The 19,870-nt window shown below is 44.2% G+C and overlaps 1 protein-coding gene across 3 annotated transcripts in view; it reads right to left on the bottom strand.

Annotated features, from left to right (window-relative positions):
• The window catches only part of ZFYVE26 (zinc finger FYVE-type containing 26), a 710,441-nt gene that overhangs the window by 581,456 nt on the left and 109,115 nt on the right, over positions 1-19,870 (bottom strand). For all 3 annotated transcript variants that reach the window (XM_086937127.1, XM_086937129.1, XM_086937128.1), the window contains exon 5: positions 12,979-13,109. In XM_086937127.1, the coding sequence (XP_086793253.1) occupies positions 12,979-13,109 (131 nt within the window). The remainder of the gene's footprint in view (positions 1-12,978; positions 13,110-19,870) is intronic.

Genomic DNA, 19,870 nt, shown 5'->3' with positions numbered 1-19,870 from the left:
AACATAATGAACAGCTTCAAGACTGATGTCGGCAAGCAAGAGCAACAAACTCATTCATTTAAGTCTGGCCCTTAGGCACACAAAGAACTAACAACACGTTTTGAATATCTTTCTGAGGCCCTCTGTCCAATCTTGTTTACATGTATTTAGTGTGATAAATGCAGCAAGACATTTTCAAGTGGTATATACCAGAAAGAAGCACAAGTAAAGGGATTGAACATTAGTGCAACTCGGCTACTGTTCAGATGTAAATACAAAAGAGCGGCTGCTGATGCTGTACGACTGAATAAAAGAAAAAGGCAAAATGGCCGGTTTTGGCTCAATGATTTCTGTGTGCGCATCTATTACCTCGCACATGCAGAAACATGCAATTAAACTGTGGCTGCTTTTTTTTTTACTTAATATTTATGTTCCAAGATGGCAGAACCCCATCTAGGAGCTGGAAATTATGAATAAAAAGTGCACAGCCGGGAACATAAATTACACCGAAAAGATCAGTCTAGCAGCTAATTGCAGATGCCAAATCCTCAAACAAGCATTTGCAATGCAATAGGTCTCGCATTAGGAAAGTTTGAGCTATTGGTCTTGTAAATGACAATTTTTTTATTTATGTGTTGGTTTTGAAAATAGCTAAATTAATAGCTTTGTCATTTACAATGCCAATAGTAATAAATTACGCAAATGTAACACCTATAGCATTTGTAATGCAACAGGTTTTGTATTTACGTGACTTAGGATGTATTGATATTACAAATAACAATGGATTTTAATTTTTAAAAATAATTAATACTTTAAAAAAAGTGATTGTAATTTATAATGGCAATAGCTTAAACTTTTGTAAATAACTTTTGTGAAGATTATGTTCAGTGTATTTTATTGTGACGAAAATCCAAGAACAGAAGTGAAATATTAACATCTTTTTGTGACATTTGTAATAAAGCTTAAAACATTGAGAAAACATATTTGAACCAGTTGTCTTAGAATGGTTGCACAGATTGATGCTGTGATGGCGACGAGTGATGCTGTGGCCTGATATATGATGCTCACTAATTCTAGTGATCACCTTGTATCAGTCCAAACATCCTTTATGGTGATTGGTTGCAAGTCAACCTTATAGACCAGCTATCCTAATGGAAGCATGGACAAAGCAGTCTTAGGCTAAACTCTTTTGGCATATGAAGACAGCTTTTTTACCACATATAACCCCTTGAATACCAAATGAAAGGACGCCACACAGGTAGTTATGAAAATAAACAAGATATTTATTAACTAACAAACAACTCTGAACTCTTTATGAGGTCAGAGGGCTAAGCACATGACAGACTCTTAGGAAAAATACGTTAAGTTGCACGAGTTACAATGTTGCCCTAGGGGCGCAACCAACCATATACTAAACAAGTAGTATAAGGAAGTCGATAGAAGGAATGGAGCTGTCCAGAGGCTGTAGGATCGCTGGGACTACACTACCCTAACTTTAGGTAAGTAATAGGAGGCCCACGGAACGGGTGTGCAGAGTGTGAACTCACACGCGAGATGCGTAACAATGTCTATGGACAGTACAGTTCAAGAAAAAGGCGAGTACGGAAAATCCTGACTGGTTAGGACTAAAACGACTGTGGAACTGGACACTAGGAGTCAATCTACCCTTGAGCACCGAAATGCTCTTGTTACCTCACCCACGGGCTGCGGGTGCATAGGTGCGAAGTCGTGTCGGGTTTCTGCGTTGAAGTCTATTGAGCCTGAAAGAAAAGATGCTGCAGGCGACCAGGAGGAAGATGTCCGGTGGGATCCAAGGGTGAATCCAGGAAGCTGAAGACCTGAAAGCAGAGGGGACAGTGTTCAAAGTCACTAGCCAGTGACTGGAGTGGACCAGGAAGGAACCAGACGCTGTTGTCGCATTCAGGTGAAGAGTGGACGCTTGACTCTGCAGCCACGTGGACCAGGTGGTGTCTTCGACGGCCAGGATGGAGGTACGAGCTGTCCCACACAGGCTCTCGCTGTCGGCAGGGTCGGATCCGGATTTGGAGTCAACTGACCTTGGCAAAGGCAGCCCACGCGGTGAGTGGAAAAGACGTCTGGTGCGGACCAGGAGTGTCCGGGGTGCCTCTCTTTTGGAAGGAAGCAAGGGCCAGTCTGGAGCAACCAGACCAGCGGTGTTGATGTCGTGGATCGTCGTCTAGGAGGAAACTAGCCAGCCGGCAAGTGACCACACAACGCGTCGAGCAGCAAACAGGCAGAAGGGCCCCACGCAGATCTTGTGGATGCTGGAGGGCTGGTCTTCGGTGCAGGAGCTGCTCGGGGCTGGGGCTTCTCAATCCCCAAAGCACTTTGTCGAGGATACCACAGAAGTCATGCTGGTAGCGAAGTGCAGTTTCTCCAAGATGGCCGGTCCCACGTGTCTCGTCGCACCCACGGATCTCAGCTGTGCTGCAGATGGAGGTAGAGGTCGGAGAGGTCTGGGAATCCGGGTCTCTTCGGGCTCTGAAGTCTGGATCCTCGAGGGAAGACGACAAAGTGAAGCCGCTGGACGCTGATGGTGCCTGCTTGTGCAGGGTGGACACTCCTTGCCCACAAGGGAGATTTCTTCAGTCTTCTGTAGCAGAATGTCGAAGTCCAGAGTTTCTTCTTGCAGTATTTCAGTTCAGGATTAATCTAACTTGGAATGGGACTAGCTCCTACCTTTATACTGCTAAAGGGGGCTGTACTATCACTAGGTCCCTCCTATGGGTGGGACCAGGAAGGGGGGTGGTTACACACCCTATCCTTTGTCCGGTTTCGCGCCAGAGCTGGGGCTGGGGTGCCCCAGCAACTGGTTTGAGCCGGAGTATGCACAGGACACCTTGCGTGCCCCGGGCATGTCTCATTCCTTTCAGGCCTGTCCTACCTAATACACAAAATCCTGTCTGGGGTGATGCTAGCACCTCACAGGGCAGGAAACCCTTTGTCCAAGCCTCCCTCGCTGGAAGGACTCCCAGCAGCAGGAGGTCAGACTTGTGTCTGGTGGCAGCATCCATTTTGTGATGCTGAGGCTCGGGTTAACTTTAACCGGGGTTCACAGTTACATACATGTCGTGTCCCTCTAGAAGGGTGGAATGTTACCCCCGTCGCCAGAATTGGCGAGGGGGTAGTATTCCAATTCGTATGACACCTTACTCAACATGTTTTGATAATGCTATACCAAAGTTAGCAATAACCGCGAGGATTATAATGCACTTAAGAGTATATGGTATAGCGTTTATTTATTTATTTATTTATTTCGATTTGTATAGCGCTATATAACCCAGGGGTCTCTAAGCGCTTGTCCAGTAAGCACCGCAGGAAACCAAAAGAAAACACTAACAAGAATTTATATCCCTCCCCAGGCCTTCTGGAAAAGAACAGTCTTCAACCTCTTCCGAAAGGTCAGCAAATTAGGTTCTTTGCGCAAGTCCACCGGTAGACTGTTCCAGGCCTCTGGGAGGGTGTTAGAGATGGCACGACCGCCCACTGTCGCCAATCTAAAACGAGGTTGCATGAGAAGGGTTGCCTCAGCAGATCTTAGCACCCTGGCAGGTGTATATGGGGTCAGGCGGGTCTTGATGTATCTTGGTGCCTTACCGTAAAGGGATTTATGTGCAATGCATAACCCTTTAAAGAGCACCCTCTGCCTTATTGGGAGCCAATGTAGCTCACGCATAAGTGGGGACACATGCGTGCTCCTGGGTTTCTTGTGAATGAGCCTAGCGGCATCATTCATCACCATCTGAAGTTTGTCTAGGAGTTTTTGGGGTAAGCCCAGATAGAGCGAATTGCCGTAATCCAGTCTTGCAAGGATCATAGCGGAAACCGCCCTTCTCAGGGTGGAATGGGACAATAATGGCGCGATCTTCCTAAGTTGACGAAGCATGCCAACACAGGTTCCTACCACCGTGGTAACTTGTTTCCGCATGGAAAGCTTGTCATCCACATAAATGCCAAGGCTTTTTACAGCCACTGCCGGCTCCGGGGGCGGTCCAAGTTCCCTCGGACAGAATCCATCATGCCATGGATTGCCAGCGATGGTAACAGGTAGAACTTCCGTCTTGTCCGGATTAATTTTTAGGGAGTTCAGCGACATCCAATTAGCTGTCTGCTTCAAGATGGTTTGCAGATTTGCTGGTGCCCCAGGTGCATCGTCCATTTGGATAATGATTTGGGTGTCATCAGCATAGTTATATACCTGACAATCCATTTGATTCAGGAGTGCAATCAATGGTTGGAGGTATATGTTGAATAGCAGGGGCGACAAAGCCGACCCCTGTGGCACTCCACAAGAGATTGGTGTTGCAGTGGAGAGCAGTTCTCCCAACTGAACTCTTTGTGTCCTCCCTTGTAGAAAAGAAGCAAACCAGGCCTGGGCTGTGCCCTGGATGCCGAAGTCTCTCATCCGCGACAGCAGTTGTTTGTGACAAACGGTGTCAAACGCCGCGGAGAGGTCTAACAGCACCAGGGCGCCGGGTATCCTCTTGTCTGCCCTATTTCGGAGCTCATCTATGATGGACAGCATGACCAGTTCCGTGCTGTGATTTGCACGGAACCCTGATTGGTTTGGTTCCAACAGGCCGTTCCCTTCTAGATGGTCAGAGAGGGCGGCCAAAACATGCTGTTCCAACACCTTGGCCAGGAAAGGGATCTGGGAAATAGGCCTAAAGTTTTTTAGGCATTTCACATCTGCCCCAGGCTTTTTTAGCAAAGGGATCAACCTTGCTTCCTTAAAGGCAGTAGGAACCTTTCCTGATGCTAGAGAGGAGTTCAAAAGATTCAGCACCTCCTCTTCTATTCCTGGCATGGCCAGTTTGAAAACGTCAGGGGGACAAGGGTCTGCGTTATCATGGAAACAGCTAAAGGACTTGGTTCCGAAAGCTGTAGACAGGCTCAGCTCATGCCAGAGCACTATCTCACATAATTCCAAGCACTCTGCTTCCAGGATTGTTAAGGCCTGCCATAGGAGTGACTTATAGGAGTATAAGGGCCATTTTAGGGTTAGATATAGAGATACTATATCTAAAGCAAAGGGTGATTACACCACCTTGCCCCAGCTGATGGATCAGCCAGTTGTGTCAGATTTGGATGGCCAGCCAGGGGTGGCATAATACATGCTGCAGCCCCTGGTTGGCCTAGGGTGCACCTATGCCCTGGGTACCTAAGGTACACTGTACAGGGGCTGATAAGGTGACTCAGTATCCAATTAGATATGTACCTAGAGTACATGAAATCCATTTTAAAGAGAGAGCAGTGGGCCTGGGGTCCTGAATAGCAGGGCCCCAGGTCAACTAAGTCGAAAAACCAGCTAAACACCAGGCAAAAAGTTGGGGGCAACCATAGTCAGATCTCCACCTTCCTACAGTGTGCAACCTTGTTTCTTAGGTAAGTGGGATCAAGATCAATTACATTCACAACAAAAAGACTGCAAATACACTGGACTCATAACTAAGTTAACACCTTAGCTGCTATGGAACGTCCAGCTCCAGTGCTGAACGTTCCATTGCGCAGGTGCAGCTGAAACGTCCAACGGCCGACGGCAGCACTCCCGAGGTAGTGGTGCCGTCGGCCGTTGGACTGGGCGCAGCACTTATGACGTTAAAAGACCATAAAAACGTGAACTTGAATCTGAAATTAAGGAGGAATAAACACAGAAGAAGCAAGATTTAAACTTCACGTAAAAAAACTCACGTCATCATTCGAGCTACCATGTACTGCAGCAGCTGGAGCTTAACATCAAACCCTGGAGCTAAGCATATAGAGTAATTCAGAAGAAGAAATGTACCCTCTCAAATGAGTGGAAGTGTGATTTTGGGTATAAGTCAGTGGAGTGGCACGATGAAGATTTAATAGTAGTAATGTTTCATCAATTAGTAGTGAACACTTGGATAGTGAAATTGTGCATCCTTTGAGGAACTCCATTTCACATATGCGAAAAATCATGCTCTTCTGGAGCATGATATTGGTAGTCCTTTCTATAGCTTGAATCGCATTCTGTCCCTAGTACATTAATGATATTTGTCAAGGAATATTTATTTCAACCTCGGAAATGGGTGACAGGTAAGGCTACTGGTGTAAGAGAATGGGGATAAAAGACCAGAGAATCCCACCATACCCAACGTTTGTGTATGCAGAAATTACAGCTGTAGTGCAGGCAGGCTTAGAAAATGAATTACAGTTCCCTTCAGGAATAAATGGAATAAAAGAAAACAAGTTACTTACCTGTGACTTCAGTTATCCAGTATTGGTATCTTTCATAGATTCACACGCCTGAATCATTCCCCGTCGCCGAGGTGTGAGTCCCACGGTAGATAAAAAAGCAGTGCCAAAAGGTAAATGTTAGTAGTAGGCCCTAAGAAAAAAGGCCTGAGGCCTAAATCCTAGTAGCCTATCTACATCATTATGCTAAAACGACCAAAGTCTTTGTCCTAACCAATCAGCTATCAACACTCTCTGCAGAGCCAGTTCTCCTCAGATTTTGGTTAGCACAAGTGGGAAATGAGCATCCCAAAATATATATATATATATATATTGATATTGAAATCTCTTTGTAATTATAAAATTAAAGAACACCGGTTACCTGAAGCTGTTATTACAGAAACAGGTGTCGTAAGACAGCCTGACCAACTGCCGCATCCTCTTGACTCGTTGATTGCAGGCAGTAATGTCTTGTGAATGTGTGGACATTCTTCCATGTCGCAGCACGGCAGATATTTTCCAGCGTCACTCCTGCAAACAACGCTGTAGATGCTGCCACAGCTCTTGTGGAGTAAGCCTTGACCTTTCTCAGCAGTGGTCTGTTGGATTTGATATGGCAGAAATGGATTGCGGAAGCTATCCATCTGGAAATTGTGGCTTTTGTGACTGCTGCACCCAGCCTGGTTTGACCATAAGCCACAGATAATTGATCAGATTTCCTGAAGGTTTTTGTCCTTTGTAGGTAGAATTTTAAACATTGTTTAATGTCCAAAGAATGTAGTGTTCTTTCCGCCGGTGTAGTGGGATTTGGAAAGAAAGCTCTTAACTTCACTGGTTCATTTAAATGGAACTGTAATGGTACTTTAGGTATGAATGTTGGATTAGTTTAAAGAGTGACATAATCCTTAGAGAAATGCAGGAAAGGTTCTTTAATAGTGAATGCCTGAATTTCACTTACTCTTCTGGCAGACGTTAAGGCTAGAAGTAGGGTGACCTTCCATGTAAGATACTTGAGGTCGGCTTTGTGAATGGGTTCGAATGGATGTTTCATCAATTGTGAGAGAACCGTATTAAGTTCCCATTCCGGTGGAAGAGGCCTAACTGGAGGATAAGCTCGGAAAAGACCTCTCATAAACTGTTGATTAAAGAGGATGAAAATAGTGAGGGAATGTTAGCAACTTTCCTGAACCTGGATAGAGCCGCTAGATGGACTTTTATTGATTAAAAAGGTGAGACCGGAGCGAGCCAGATGCAGCAGATAAGGAAGAATTTTCTCTGCAGGAGCTTCGATCTGGTGTATACTGTTAGAGTCACACCAAAAGCAAAACCTCTTCCATTTAAGACAATAAGTCTTCAATGTGCTTTGGGCTCGTGATTTTTCTAAGATGTCACGGCAATCCTGAGGAATATGAAGGGCTTGAAATTCTAAGAAGTCAGGAGCCATGCGTGTAATTGAGGAGTCTGGGTGAAGTATCTGTCCCTCGTTCCGCGACAGCATAGTTGGAGTTGGAAGAAGACGGATTGGCCGGTTCTGGGATAGCAACATGAGTTCTTGGAACCAGTACTGGCATGGCCACCGGGGAGCAATCAGGATGAGAGGGCAGCCCTCCGATTTCATCTTGCGCAACACCCTTGACATCAACAGGATCGGGGGAAAAGCGTAAGCACAAATCCCTGACCATCGCATGGACAGGGCATTCCCTTGTGACCCCTGTTGAGGGTATCTGCTGGCGTAATACCGGCATTTCTTGTTTTGCTTTGTTGCAAATAAACCCAGTATCGGTTTGCCCCTTGCCTGTACCACTCTGTTCACTTGAACGTGGTCTAATTCCCACTCGTGGCAGACTGATAGGGACCTGCTGAGTTTGTCCGCTAGTGTATTGTGGCGGTCTCTGACATGTTCTGCCTTGAGAGTTATGTTGTGAAGTGTAAGCCACTCCCATAACTCCTGAGCCTCCTTTGATAACGTTCCCGATCTTGTCCCTCCTTGTTTGTTCATGTAGAACATGCTGGTGGTATTGTCGGTTCGAAATAGGACCAAAGATCCTGCAATCCTTGGAAGGAACGCTTGCAAGGATAGGAAGATTGCCCGCAATTCCAGACTGTTGACGTGTCGTTGTCTGTACTTCTGAGACCATTTGTTTTGTACTTGTAAATCTTGGAGATGACCGCCCCATCCCTCCAAGGACGCATCCATTGTCAGAACGAAGTCTGGAGCATTCTGTATGAACGTGAGCCCTTGTGTCAGATTGGGTAACTGTGACCACCATTAAAGAGCATCCACCATGCGTGGAGTGACTTTGATGACGTCGTCGAAGCAACCTGTTGCTTGTTTCCATTGAAGATGCAGTTCCTCCTGTAAAGGTCTCATTTTCAAGCGCGCCAAGGGGATGAGATTTATGGCCGAAGAACACATTCCCAGGAGTGAAGCGAACAGAAAGTGACTTTCTTTTTGAAACCTGTAGTGACAATTTTTGCAGGAAAAGTTGTCTTTCTTTAGATAAGAATGCCTTGCATTGTATTGTGTCTAGACGTGCTCTCAGGAAAGGCAGGATCTGCTTCGGATGCAACTGGGATTTGCATTTGTTCACAGTTAGTCCCAGAGATGCAAAGAGATCGCGAAATGTTGAAATGGCATTCTTTACATTGTGCTTTGAAGGACCTTTGATTAACCAATCGTCCAAGTACGGGAAGACCTGGATTCCCCAAGAACGCAACGTTGCCGCTACCAGGCCAGGCACTTTGTGAAGATCCTTGGAGCCGATTTGAGTCCAACCGGGAGCAATTTGAACTGATAATGGACGTCAGCCACAGTGAATCAGAGATACTTTCGATGTTTTGACTGGATCAGGATGTGGAAGTAAGCGTCTTCCATGTCTAAGGAAGCCATAAAATCTCCCTCGTTCAGTCAGCTTAGAATCTCTGACAGGGTGACCATGCGAAAACCCTGTTTTTTGAGGAACCTGTTGAGGTTGCGAAGGTCCAGGATTGATCACCATTCCCCTAATTTCTTTTTGATGAGGAAAAAACGATGAATTGGGACCCTTTCTATAGCGTTCTTGAGGAACATTGAATAAGCTTCCTTGAACAGTAAGTCAAGACGAGGGCGAGGGGGTCCCTTGGGCGGAGTAGTTGATGGCTTGGTGACAAATTCTAGGGAGTGCCCATTTTTCACGAGGTCTAGCATCCAGCGGTCGGAGGGGATTCTTTGCCACTGGTCTAGGAAAAAAGAAATGTTCACGCCCACAGGGAGGGGAGGAAACGTGATTGGCGGAACTCACTGTTTTCTATGAGAGTCTCGCCCTTGTTTGTTGGAGCGTTTTCGGCCTCCTTGGCGAGAGAAACCAGCCGTATTGGATTGGCGGTACGATGATTGGTAAGTTTGTCGATATTGAGGCTGATATTGTCTGCTCTGTTGATGGTAACCTCCTCTAGAGGAGTAGCTACACCCTCTAGCGCCTCTGAATGTTCCCCGCTTGTGTTGTAGCGAACCCAAAGATCTTACGGTATCAGTGTCGGTCTTGATTGCTTGGAGGGCTTCGTCAATATGTTTGATAAACAAAGATTCGCCGTCATAGGCCATATCTAATATTTTTGTTTGGACTTCTGGTCGGAAGGTGGTAGCCTTTAACCAACCCTGGCGCCTGAGAACTGCAGCCCCAGCCAGTTGCCTTAAATTTGTGTTGACAATATCCAGAGCGCAGTTAATAGTTTCTGCTGCTGCGCGCTCTCCCTCCAACAAGATTTTTCGAGCCTCCTGTTGTTTGTCCTCTGAAATAAGGTCAATCAGACCAGCCATGTCCGGCCACATTTGGCGATCATAATGCCCTATGATCGCTAAGGAATTCACTGCCCTGATGGAGGCGGCAGCCATGGTTGACAACTTTTTACCAATGAGGTCACGACGACATCCCTCTTCGTCTGGTGGTGTAGTAATGGGTGTGGCCGGATTTTTAGACCTTTGTTGGGCGGCCTGTGAAATTACTGAATCCGACCTGGGGTGACCAATTAGGCAGGATGGACTGTTGATCGGAGCACGATATTTTTTATCACTCCGTCGAAGCACTGAAGGCACGGATGCAGGATTTTTCATAATCTTGATGCCCTTATTCCATATGTAACCTATTATTGAAATTTGGTAACTTTCCTAGCCTCTTCTTTGAAATCGTGTAGGAAACAATCAGTTTGTTCCACCGTGACTGGAAGCTGAAACCTAGTAGCAGCGCGCTGCATGAGGTTATGGAATCCACTTATATCTTTTGGAGGCGAGTCCGATGGTTGTGGGGTTGGTGGAGACGACATGGGAATAATATATGAATCCCACGGATCCAAGTGAGGATTCTCTGGTAGCTCACCTTCTTCTACTTCTTCATCAGAAGAAGTGTCCGGAGTTCAAGTAGGCTGAGCAGGCTGGTGCGGTTGAGGAGGTTCTGTAATTGGAGACTGTGGTGAGGTATAGGATCAGGAACTACCACAGGCTGAGTTGGTGGAATGACCTGCTGCGGTGGAAAACGCTGTCTATAATCAGCTAACATGGCCTGCAAGACCTGAATAAGGTTAGGAGGCAGATGGCTAGACTCTGAAATCCGAGAATGCCTCTGGTATCCTGTGTGGTGAGGAGCAACAATATCCTCCTGGTAGTACTGTTCCGTGTAGTCTTCATCTTCCTCATCATCTCGACATTTAATGTTCAGTTCAGGAGGATGACGAGCTATTCCAAAAGCTACTTCGTCATCATTGTCATCATCCTCCTCTTGGGCATATGTGTGGAGGAGGTGAGATGGAGTAAGTGGTGAGATGTATGAACACTCTTGTCTCTGGAAAGATTTAAGCTGGAAACCTTTCGAATAGGGGTTGAAAAAGTTTGTACCGCAAGTAAAGACTTAGTAGAAGCAGGTTCCACTCCTGTAAATGGTATGGTCGTTAACGGGGGCATTGGAGATAGAGTTACCGTCGATGGACTCTTCATTTTAGCCGTCGTCGACAGGATCGTCGTTGACGAGATAGACGCCGACTGAAGCATTATCGACGGACTCGAACTCGACGGGACCATCATCGACGGACTCGACGTCTAACGGGACCATCGTCGAAGGGCTCGCCATCGACAGGACTATCGTCGACGGGCTTGATTTCTTCGTCGACGGAGCACTCGTCGAAGGCACAGTAGATGTCTTTGTCGACTACAGAAGTTTCGTCAATGGTACCTTTGTCGACGAGTGTTTTGACGGCTTCGTCGATGAGGCTTTCGTCGACGGATCATCGACGACGGTTTTCTTAGACACTATCGAAATCCTCGTTGACAGGATAGGAGAAGTGATAGATGTAGTAGAAATTGTCGCCATAGACGAAGTAGCTGAAGATGTGACAGAGATAGTCGACATAAAGCTGAAGAGACAGAACCGCTTTTAGTCACGGTTTTGAGAAATTGCCCTTTAGAGTCCTCGAGAGCTGAAGCTTCTGGAGACTGAATAGGCTTAGAAGAAGTAGAAGGAGACCTTTGAGAAGGACCAGAAGCGAAGTGGGAAGATTTGAGATGTTTTCTCCCCTCACTTGACGAACTGTCCTGAGATCTTGCTCTCTTGCTGGAGGTCGAAGGTCTATCATCATCTTCAGTTGAAGAAGATTTGAGCCACAACAGGACTCTAGCCTCCCTATCCCTTAGAGTTTTTGAAGGGAAGGTTCGGCAGATCTTACAATTTTTAGCCTCATGCTTAGGGTAGAGGCAATAGATACAGTCCTTATGTTAATCATCAACATGGACTCTCTTTTTGCCGCATGCTCTGCAAGGTTTGAACAAGCCCTTCTTGTCAGACATCTTGAAGGATAAACTGAGTAGCACTCAGGGAGACTCCCATCCACACGAAGTGCCGTGAGGAGAACTGGCTCTGCAGAGAGTGTTCTAGAGGGTGCTGATAGCTGATTGGTTGGGACAAAGACTTTGGTCTTTTTAGCATAATGATGTAGATAGGCTACTAGGATTTAGGCCTCAGGTCTTTTTTCTTAGTGCCTACTACTATCATTTACTTTTGGCACTGCTTTTTTATTTACCGTGGGACTCCCGCCTCGGCGACGGGGAATGATTCAGGCATGTGAATCTATGAAAGATACCCCAATACTGGATAACTGCAACTACTAGCCAAACTACGGGCTTTATGGAAGTAAGGATCCATGACATTTCCACTTTCTGCAGTACAAAAAGGAAACTGATATAACTCAAGCTGAGACCACTAGTAAACAATATATTTCAATGTTATATTTTTCAGTAAGGGACTACCTGGCTAAACTTGAGGAACTCAGATTACCGTGAACCATGAAGACCGAATGAAACAGGGAGCCAACCAAGCTATTAAGACTGTAGGATGCTCCCACTTCATGCCCATGTGGGGTAAAACATGGGCCTTAGAATTTTTTTTAAATGTTATCAGGCTCTCAAATTTTCATTTTCGGACTGTACGAAATGATGCATCTTTTACAGTGCTGCCCTTATGTAACTCACCTGGTAGTTTGTAAAATTATATAATTTGAAGGCTACCTTCTAATAATTTTTCTCTAGAAGAGGTTGAACTCTAATATGTAAAGAGGGATGCCTTTCTGTTTGGGGTGTTCGATTAGGGTTTGAGTCACAGTAAACACACTGTGAACCTCACTTAAAACAGGCAACCTACGGACTATATTGTAAAACACTGTCAAACGCACTACTCAGAGGTCGAGGAGCCTTCTAAATCCAGCAGAAACTAGATAGCACATGTTCACACAAAAACGTATACATTTCCAACTTACCAGAACCTGCTCCAAGAAATGCTTGTTGCTGCTAAGACAGTAAAAATAAGCTGGTTTCCAGAATGGCATCTGCCTGTGGTCAGAAAACAAGGCCAGAATTGCTCTCTCGGTATCCGACTGTTCAGAAGAGACTAAAATGGATAATAATGTACTTGTTACAGCATGTAAAATGAGGGTAAGGTACCATTACACAATAGGGCTTTCCAAATCAAATACTTATGCCATTAACCCTATCCCAGAGTACACACACTCACTGTGAGGGGGATTAGTCCCAGTTTTTGAGTCTGTACTTATTGAAAGAAATGGGAAAATAATTCCACAGCTACAGCCAAGAGGATGAAGGCAATTGCCATTTTAAACAAAATCAAGATATTATTCAAATTGCCAAAATGCATGCGGAAATGGAAACCATGCATGCCAATAAAAGTAGAGAATAGAAACAATTTGAAAAGTCAAACCAAATGTAATCTAGCACTCTGAAATTTGCTTTTACAACTGGGTTATAAAATGGAAATGTGATTTCAAAAGTATGCTTTGTACTAAGTACAGCCCATGCTGTATAATGAAAATTAACAGTGCTTACAGTGCAAGGGAGCAATCTAGGGCAAAGTAGTATTTCAGGTTCACTGGGGTGCTGAAAAAAGTTTGCTGACTGACAGGAAAGGACAAAAGACATATGTATGACTAAAGAGAGGGCAGCAACCATCTGTAATTGCTTTTCACCTCAATCACATAATGACTTAACAGAAATGAAGAAAAACAAAATATTGTGAATACCTGTGAATGGATAAAAGGGCCGTCACAGACTGCTTGGAAGGACGTACATTCAGATGACATTGTAAATGTGAAGAGTGAAAAATACAAATAGGATGATCCTAAATGTCAAATAGTATAAGTGACAATGACAGCAAAAAAATATCAAACACTGGTGCTGCGCAACCTACATATAAAAGGTCCAGATAATGCTTAAAACGTTTTGTTTTATATTTCATACATTGACTAAATGAAGTGGATACATATTCATTTTGCTAAACATATCATGTTAAAACTAATATTTAAGCGGTCTCGATGTACATTGAGAAAACACATTAGCCAGTGGGACTGTGTGACACTATACCAAAATAACAAACAATGGCAAAGCCAACTGGTCTGGCATTTCCCGCCATTTTCTGGCTTTGGCAATGATTGTTTGTCACAACTTTTGCAAAACTTTATTGTTCTGGAAGCTGCCAAGCACTCATCAATCTTAACAAACACATTAAAAAAACATTGACTAATACAATAATTATTGGCAAAGCCAATATGTCTCGACTTTGGGACCTGTGAGGCTTGCCAATGCTGTACAAGATCAGCGAGACATGCACCTAACCCCACGCAAAAGCTCTGTGATAAATGGATCACGGAACTGGGAGACCTTGACAATTCAGACTGGCAGGACGCCTTAGCCTCACCCAGGAAGTGGCAATCCCGTCTAGACTTTGCCTGATACAACTGAAGATCTTACAAAGAGTATACTATACAAGGCAAGGACCGACACTCCACACAATAGGGAGAACGGACACTCCACTTTGTCTGTGGGTGTGTGGGGCGCTCAGCACTTTTTTCCACACTATCTGGGAATGCCCTGCGATAGTGGAATACAGGAAATTGGTAATGGAAAAAAATCACACGATTCAGTGGCAACCCAGTCCCGCCTGACCCCAAACGCTGCCTTCTAAACCTATGGGAGCCCACAGACCTCAACACCACAAGACAGACATGGGCAACCTTAGGAATGATGTTGGCAAAAAAGAATATCGCTACACAGATGACGGAAGTTTACAATCCACTGGTGGTTGTATCAAACATTCTAAATATAAGTAGCAATGCCTGAATGTTTGTATAATTTATTCTGAGGCTGTTCAATTTTGAAAAAATAAAAATATTTTAAAAATAAATTAAAAAAAGAAGATCATCAAGATACTGTACAGCATGGCCAAAAGTAAAAAAAAGGTTAATACACGTCTACAACATGATCGGGGAGCCATGTTTATTATCAGTAAGTTAAAAACAGTGAAAAAAGTAGTGCAAAAGTACCATTTTCTTGTGAGCAGAGGGGGTGGCAGTTGATTGCTACCTGATCCTTCCCCTCTCTATCAAAATATATGACTATTATTATCTCAAAAATACATCAAATTCAATCCCAACCTTACTACGGACAATAGACTAGTATGCCCGAGTTGGAGATTACTATCTTAATAAGGATAAGTCTGAAATAATAGGTCTGAATAACCTTTGTTTCAGCGACCTCTTCAAAAACACTGGCCTATCCAGGCAACTTAAGTTTATTAAGTATTTGGGTCTTGAGTTTAGCTCAGATTTACTAGACTCACAACAACGTAACAAAGCCCCAACTCTGAAGAAAATAGAATCCCTATTAGAGGGTTGGAACCCTAAATTCCACACATGGTGGGGTCGTTTAGAGACCATCAAAGTGATGGTTACCCCTATAATTAACTAGCTCACAAACATGTTGCCTCTAGTTTTACCTGAAGACTTTCACCAGAAACTCGATAGACAACTAAACAAGTTCATTTGGCAAAACTCTGTCTACCTGTTCATCTCAGGCGTGTTAATCTAGCAGGCTTTAAAAACCGCCTTTCTTGCATGACAGGGCTCACTCCAAACGTCAGATTACATTCCCACTTGGTTACTAATTTAAGAGAAATTTTAGGCGACCTCTACCCCATAACCCTGTCAAATCCCCCTTTATCTGGTGGTTTCTACACGGTAAGTACTACAAAGCACCATTTACCCTTCTCGCAGTTTTTGCGGGCTCGCAGAATTTGTTCACAAGGAACACTAGAGATGGAGGTCATGACACAGGCTTACAAAGACAGAGGGTATCCAGAGGAGTTATTGCAGCAGGCTAAACTTAAGGCCAGATCTATCAGCAGAGAAACACTTCTAGTAAAAACCACTAGACCCACACTTGAAAGGGAGGTGTTTGTTATCAAACACTCTACAGCCAGCAGGCTGATCAAGAAAAGCATACTAAAAAGATGGGAAGTGATCGAACAGGAATCGGATTTTAAGGCAGTGTTTGTAGACAAACCTTTGTTTGCACACACGAGATCTAAAAATTTAAAGGAAATATTGAAACAAGCTCAGACACAGACCAAAGTAGGTCATCACAGAGGCATGGTGAAATGTCACAATTGTGGACATAGCGGTAACGTGATGGTAGGGAACGTTTTTCCACACCCCCACACAGGCAAACAGATTCATCTCAGACACACGTCTGATTGCAACACTGAAATGGTAGTGTACGCCATCAAATGTCCCTGCGGGCTAGTATATGTAGGGAAAACTACACGTAAGGTGAAAGTGCGAATCACAGAGCACAAGAGCATGATAAGAACTTGCAACCCTAAATCCAACCTGGCCACACATTGGAAAGAACGACAACATACCATACCTCAATTATGATACACGGTGTTAGAGAGTATAGACAAAAAGTCACATGCTGACACCAATCGCCATCTGTCCCAAAGGGAAACATACTGGATCCGCCATTTGAATTCGCGTGAACCACGTGGTCTCAATGATAAAATTGAATACATGTGTTTTCTGTAAATAAGGATGTTGTAAAATGTACTGAACCACCACTCTTGTTGTTTTTCAGGTTTTTTCATGTTATTTTCTATGTTGATTATGTAGCATCTCGTTTAATGTTGCATGTAAAGATTGTCCCTTCTGTATAATGTCACATCACTGTCTATTGTATACAAATGTATAAAATTCCCTGTCAGTACCTAGTAGCATGTCCAGTTACAGCTTCCGATGCACTAACGGTTTACATATGATTTTACTTGGTGCATAGGCACTCACAACCACTTTAAGATGGCGCCCGTCACTAGAACACAACATTAGTCCGTCACTTATGTTTAGTTCGGTTTAAAGGGCACCACCGCGCAGGACACGGAAGACAGCTTCCACGCCAACACGATAGGATCAGGAGCTAGTCAGAAACCGACACGCCAGGTAAGAGACTTTGGCAGCGACTCAGTCAAAAACACAAGCAGGCAACACGTTCTGTTGGCAGAATTGAATTTACGAGGCAGCCTGAAATACGGTGACATCGAGAACACTGGGCGTTGGTAACATCGGCAAGCCTTCAAGGTACGCTGCTTTACATTATTCGGCACAGTCGAGGCTTCAGATAAGAGGTGTAAATACAGTGACATTATTTCTTTTTTACATCTTTCCGTTAGTTCTTAGCAGCTTGCACACATATCGGTTAGACATTGGAGCATCAGAGCAGGTACGATTAGCATGTTATTGACCACCATGTGGTCGTGATGCAGCACAGGGTAAACTGGCATGTTGGAGGTTACATAGTTCTAAGATCACGGAAATACATAGACATTAGCATGTGCACAGAGATGGTATTGTTCACATAAATATTATACGAGTGTTTGCATGTACACGAGGTGGGGTCCTTTGATCCCCATGTAGAGTTCTGATGATTGTTTCACGTTAATTTTCAGTATTCCCCTGACGAAGGTATATAATACCGAAATGCATTGGGAGTGACTGCCATAATGATGTTAAGAGGAATCACTGTACATGATGTAATGTACTAAAAGAAGAATACTCAAGCAAGAAAACAGTCATTAAAACATATGATATCGACAAGCATTTGAGTCATTTTGGTTTCTCGACAAGAATTATGTATCATATGGACAATTTGTTTTGACAATGTATAGTTTGAAAAAGATGGAAACATAAAGGAAAGAATTGTGTTTCTTACAGAGCATCCCACGGGAGCCAGTGAAAAGTGCTTCGCTCTCAAACAGTCTTTGTTTGTTTTTCAGGTTTCTACACGGTACCATCTTACACAATTTAAATATTTGTACTGCGCATATTATACCCAAACCAGACTTTGGGCAATGGGCGTTATCCAATCCCCTATATGCCTGATATGTGAAAGGGATGATGGGACTTTTTTCCATACAGGCTGGGTCTGCTCTGCAACCCTTTTGGCGTAGGGTATCCTCGTGCCTCAGTACGGTATTATCATGGTAACTCCCACACGATCCACGACTCTTTGTTTTGCATAGCACAGATAGGATTGGGGCAATAAATATAAGCAGCATCTACTTTTTTAGCCCTCACTATCGCCAAATGCGATATAGCACAGCTATGGAAAGGAACCGCCCCCGACTCTGGGCAAGTGGAAGACAGAGCTAGACAGATGTATGGGTGTGGAAATTGCAGTGTTTCTGGCATGTGGCTGCCCCAGGATGCACCGTAAAATCTTTACCCGTTGGGCAATGAACCGTGGGATTGAGCTCCCCCGTTACCATCAGTGGACCCCTGACCGACGTCACTATGTAGGGGCCTTTCCCTGGACCTCTTTTCTCTCCACATTGGGCTTGTATGCCTACCTGCGACCATACCCTGGGTTTTGTCTACTTGAATCAGGATCGGTCTGCATACTGTTTTTGATGGCTTCCCTGCATGTTCGCAAATTTAGCAAGTATTGTGAAATGATAGTATTCCTGTCAATATATGCTTTCTTACAGGTTCATGTAGGGCCTCCGCCCAGATATTACTGGAAGTACCAAATAAAATCGTTTTTTAAAAAAAACTCCCCCTTCATCCGGGAAATATATCTTTAGCAATTCCAAAAGAGCCCTGTTGAAGGTTGACAGGCTCTTGAAGACCATGATCACACAATCTTACATGATTTCTCTTTGGAATATTCCCAAAATCTAAATTCATGGGGAACCAGTATTCTGGACTCATTGGGCCCAACAGGGCATTCAATTATTGAAACCCCAAAGACAACTCTCTCATTCAGAGAACTACGATTTCAATTCAACGTACTAGATCTGGACCTTTACGGCTTTCTTAAACTTTAAGCCGGCTTATCCAAAATGAAGCCCCCACATGGAGATTCCTCCCTCCCCAAAACCATACCGATCTTCAATAAGTCTGGCCACCATCCTTAAAGTTCTATCAGCTCTTAAAATCAAAATCCACTAACTTGGTCTCAAAACCTCAAACAAAATGGGTCCCTTCAGAGGCTGCCTCCTCAGAATCTTGGCATCTAATCTGAAAATCAGTTGTCTCCCACAAAATCTCTCCCTGTAGCTCCAAGAAGAAATTCTGGTTTCTTCACAGGACCTTTTGGACTCTGGCTCGACTCCATAAATTGTCTCTCAGGGAGAGCTCATCATGCTGGAACTGCAACAATAAGAAAGGAGACCTCTCCCACCTACTCGTCTATTGCAGTGCGGTCGCCCCATTTTGGGATTCCATATTACATTTTATACACACTCTGTGTGGCGCTCAGCTAGAAAGAAATCTCCTCTCTTTAATTCAAGGATTCCTAGGGCTGTAAGCCACCAATAGGTCTTTTGCAACCAGAGAGCTTGTGTAGTCTAGTAGGCTTAACCTTTGAGTCTCAAAGAGTAACATTTTTATAGTAGCCCCTTGTACTTAAAGGAACAATCTGGTGTGTGAAAGAGCAGAATGGCATCAGTCACAGTGAGGTTAACCAGTGTTTGGAGTGGGCTGACCCATTGCCCCATGTTGTAGTGGGCGATAGAAAAAAAAGTGAATGATAGAATAACAGACAAAAGGATGAAGAAGGCTGGCTGGGAGACTCTATATGTAAGTATATTGTACATCTAATTTAATAAAAAGGTAAAGTCGAATGTCAAATCTACCAAACATTAGAAAAGCCAATAGTTTACATCTATGCAAGAGCTTTTGGCTTTGCCAATGTGTTTTAGCCATGTTGTACACAAGCATGGCTGCTGTTTAGCATGCCTAAAGGTTAGTGGTGTAGAGGAGAGGGGCACAGAGGAGACTGGCACAGAGTGGAGTGACTTAGAGTGGATTA

This window comes from Lissotriton vulgaris, chromosome 9, assembly GCF_964263255.1.
Source record: "Lissotriton vulgaris chromosome 9, aLisVul1.2, whole genome shotgun sequence".
In the NCBI taxonomy this organism is placed as follows: domain Eukaryota; kingdom Metazoa; phylum Chordata; class Amphibia; order Caudata; family Salamandridae; genus Lissotriton; species Lissotriton vulgaris.
The sequence above is the reverse complement of the archived record's forward strand: the minus strand, read 5'-3'. Positions and strand labels throughout refer to the sequence as shown.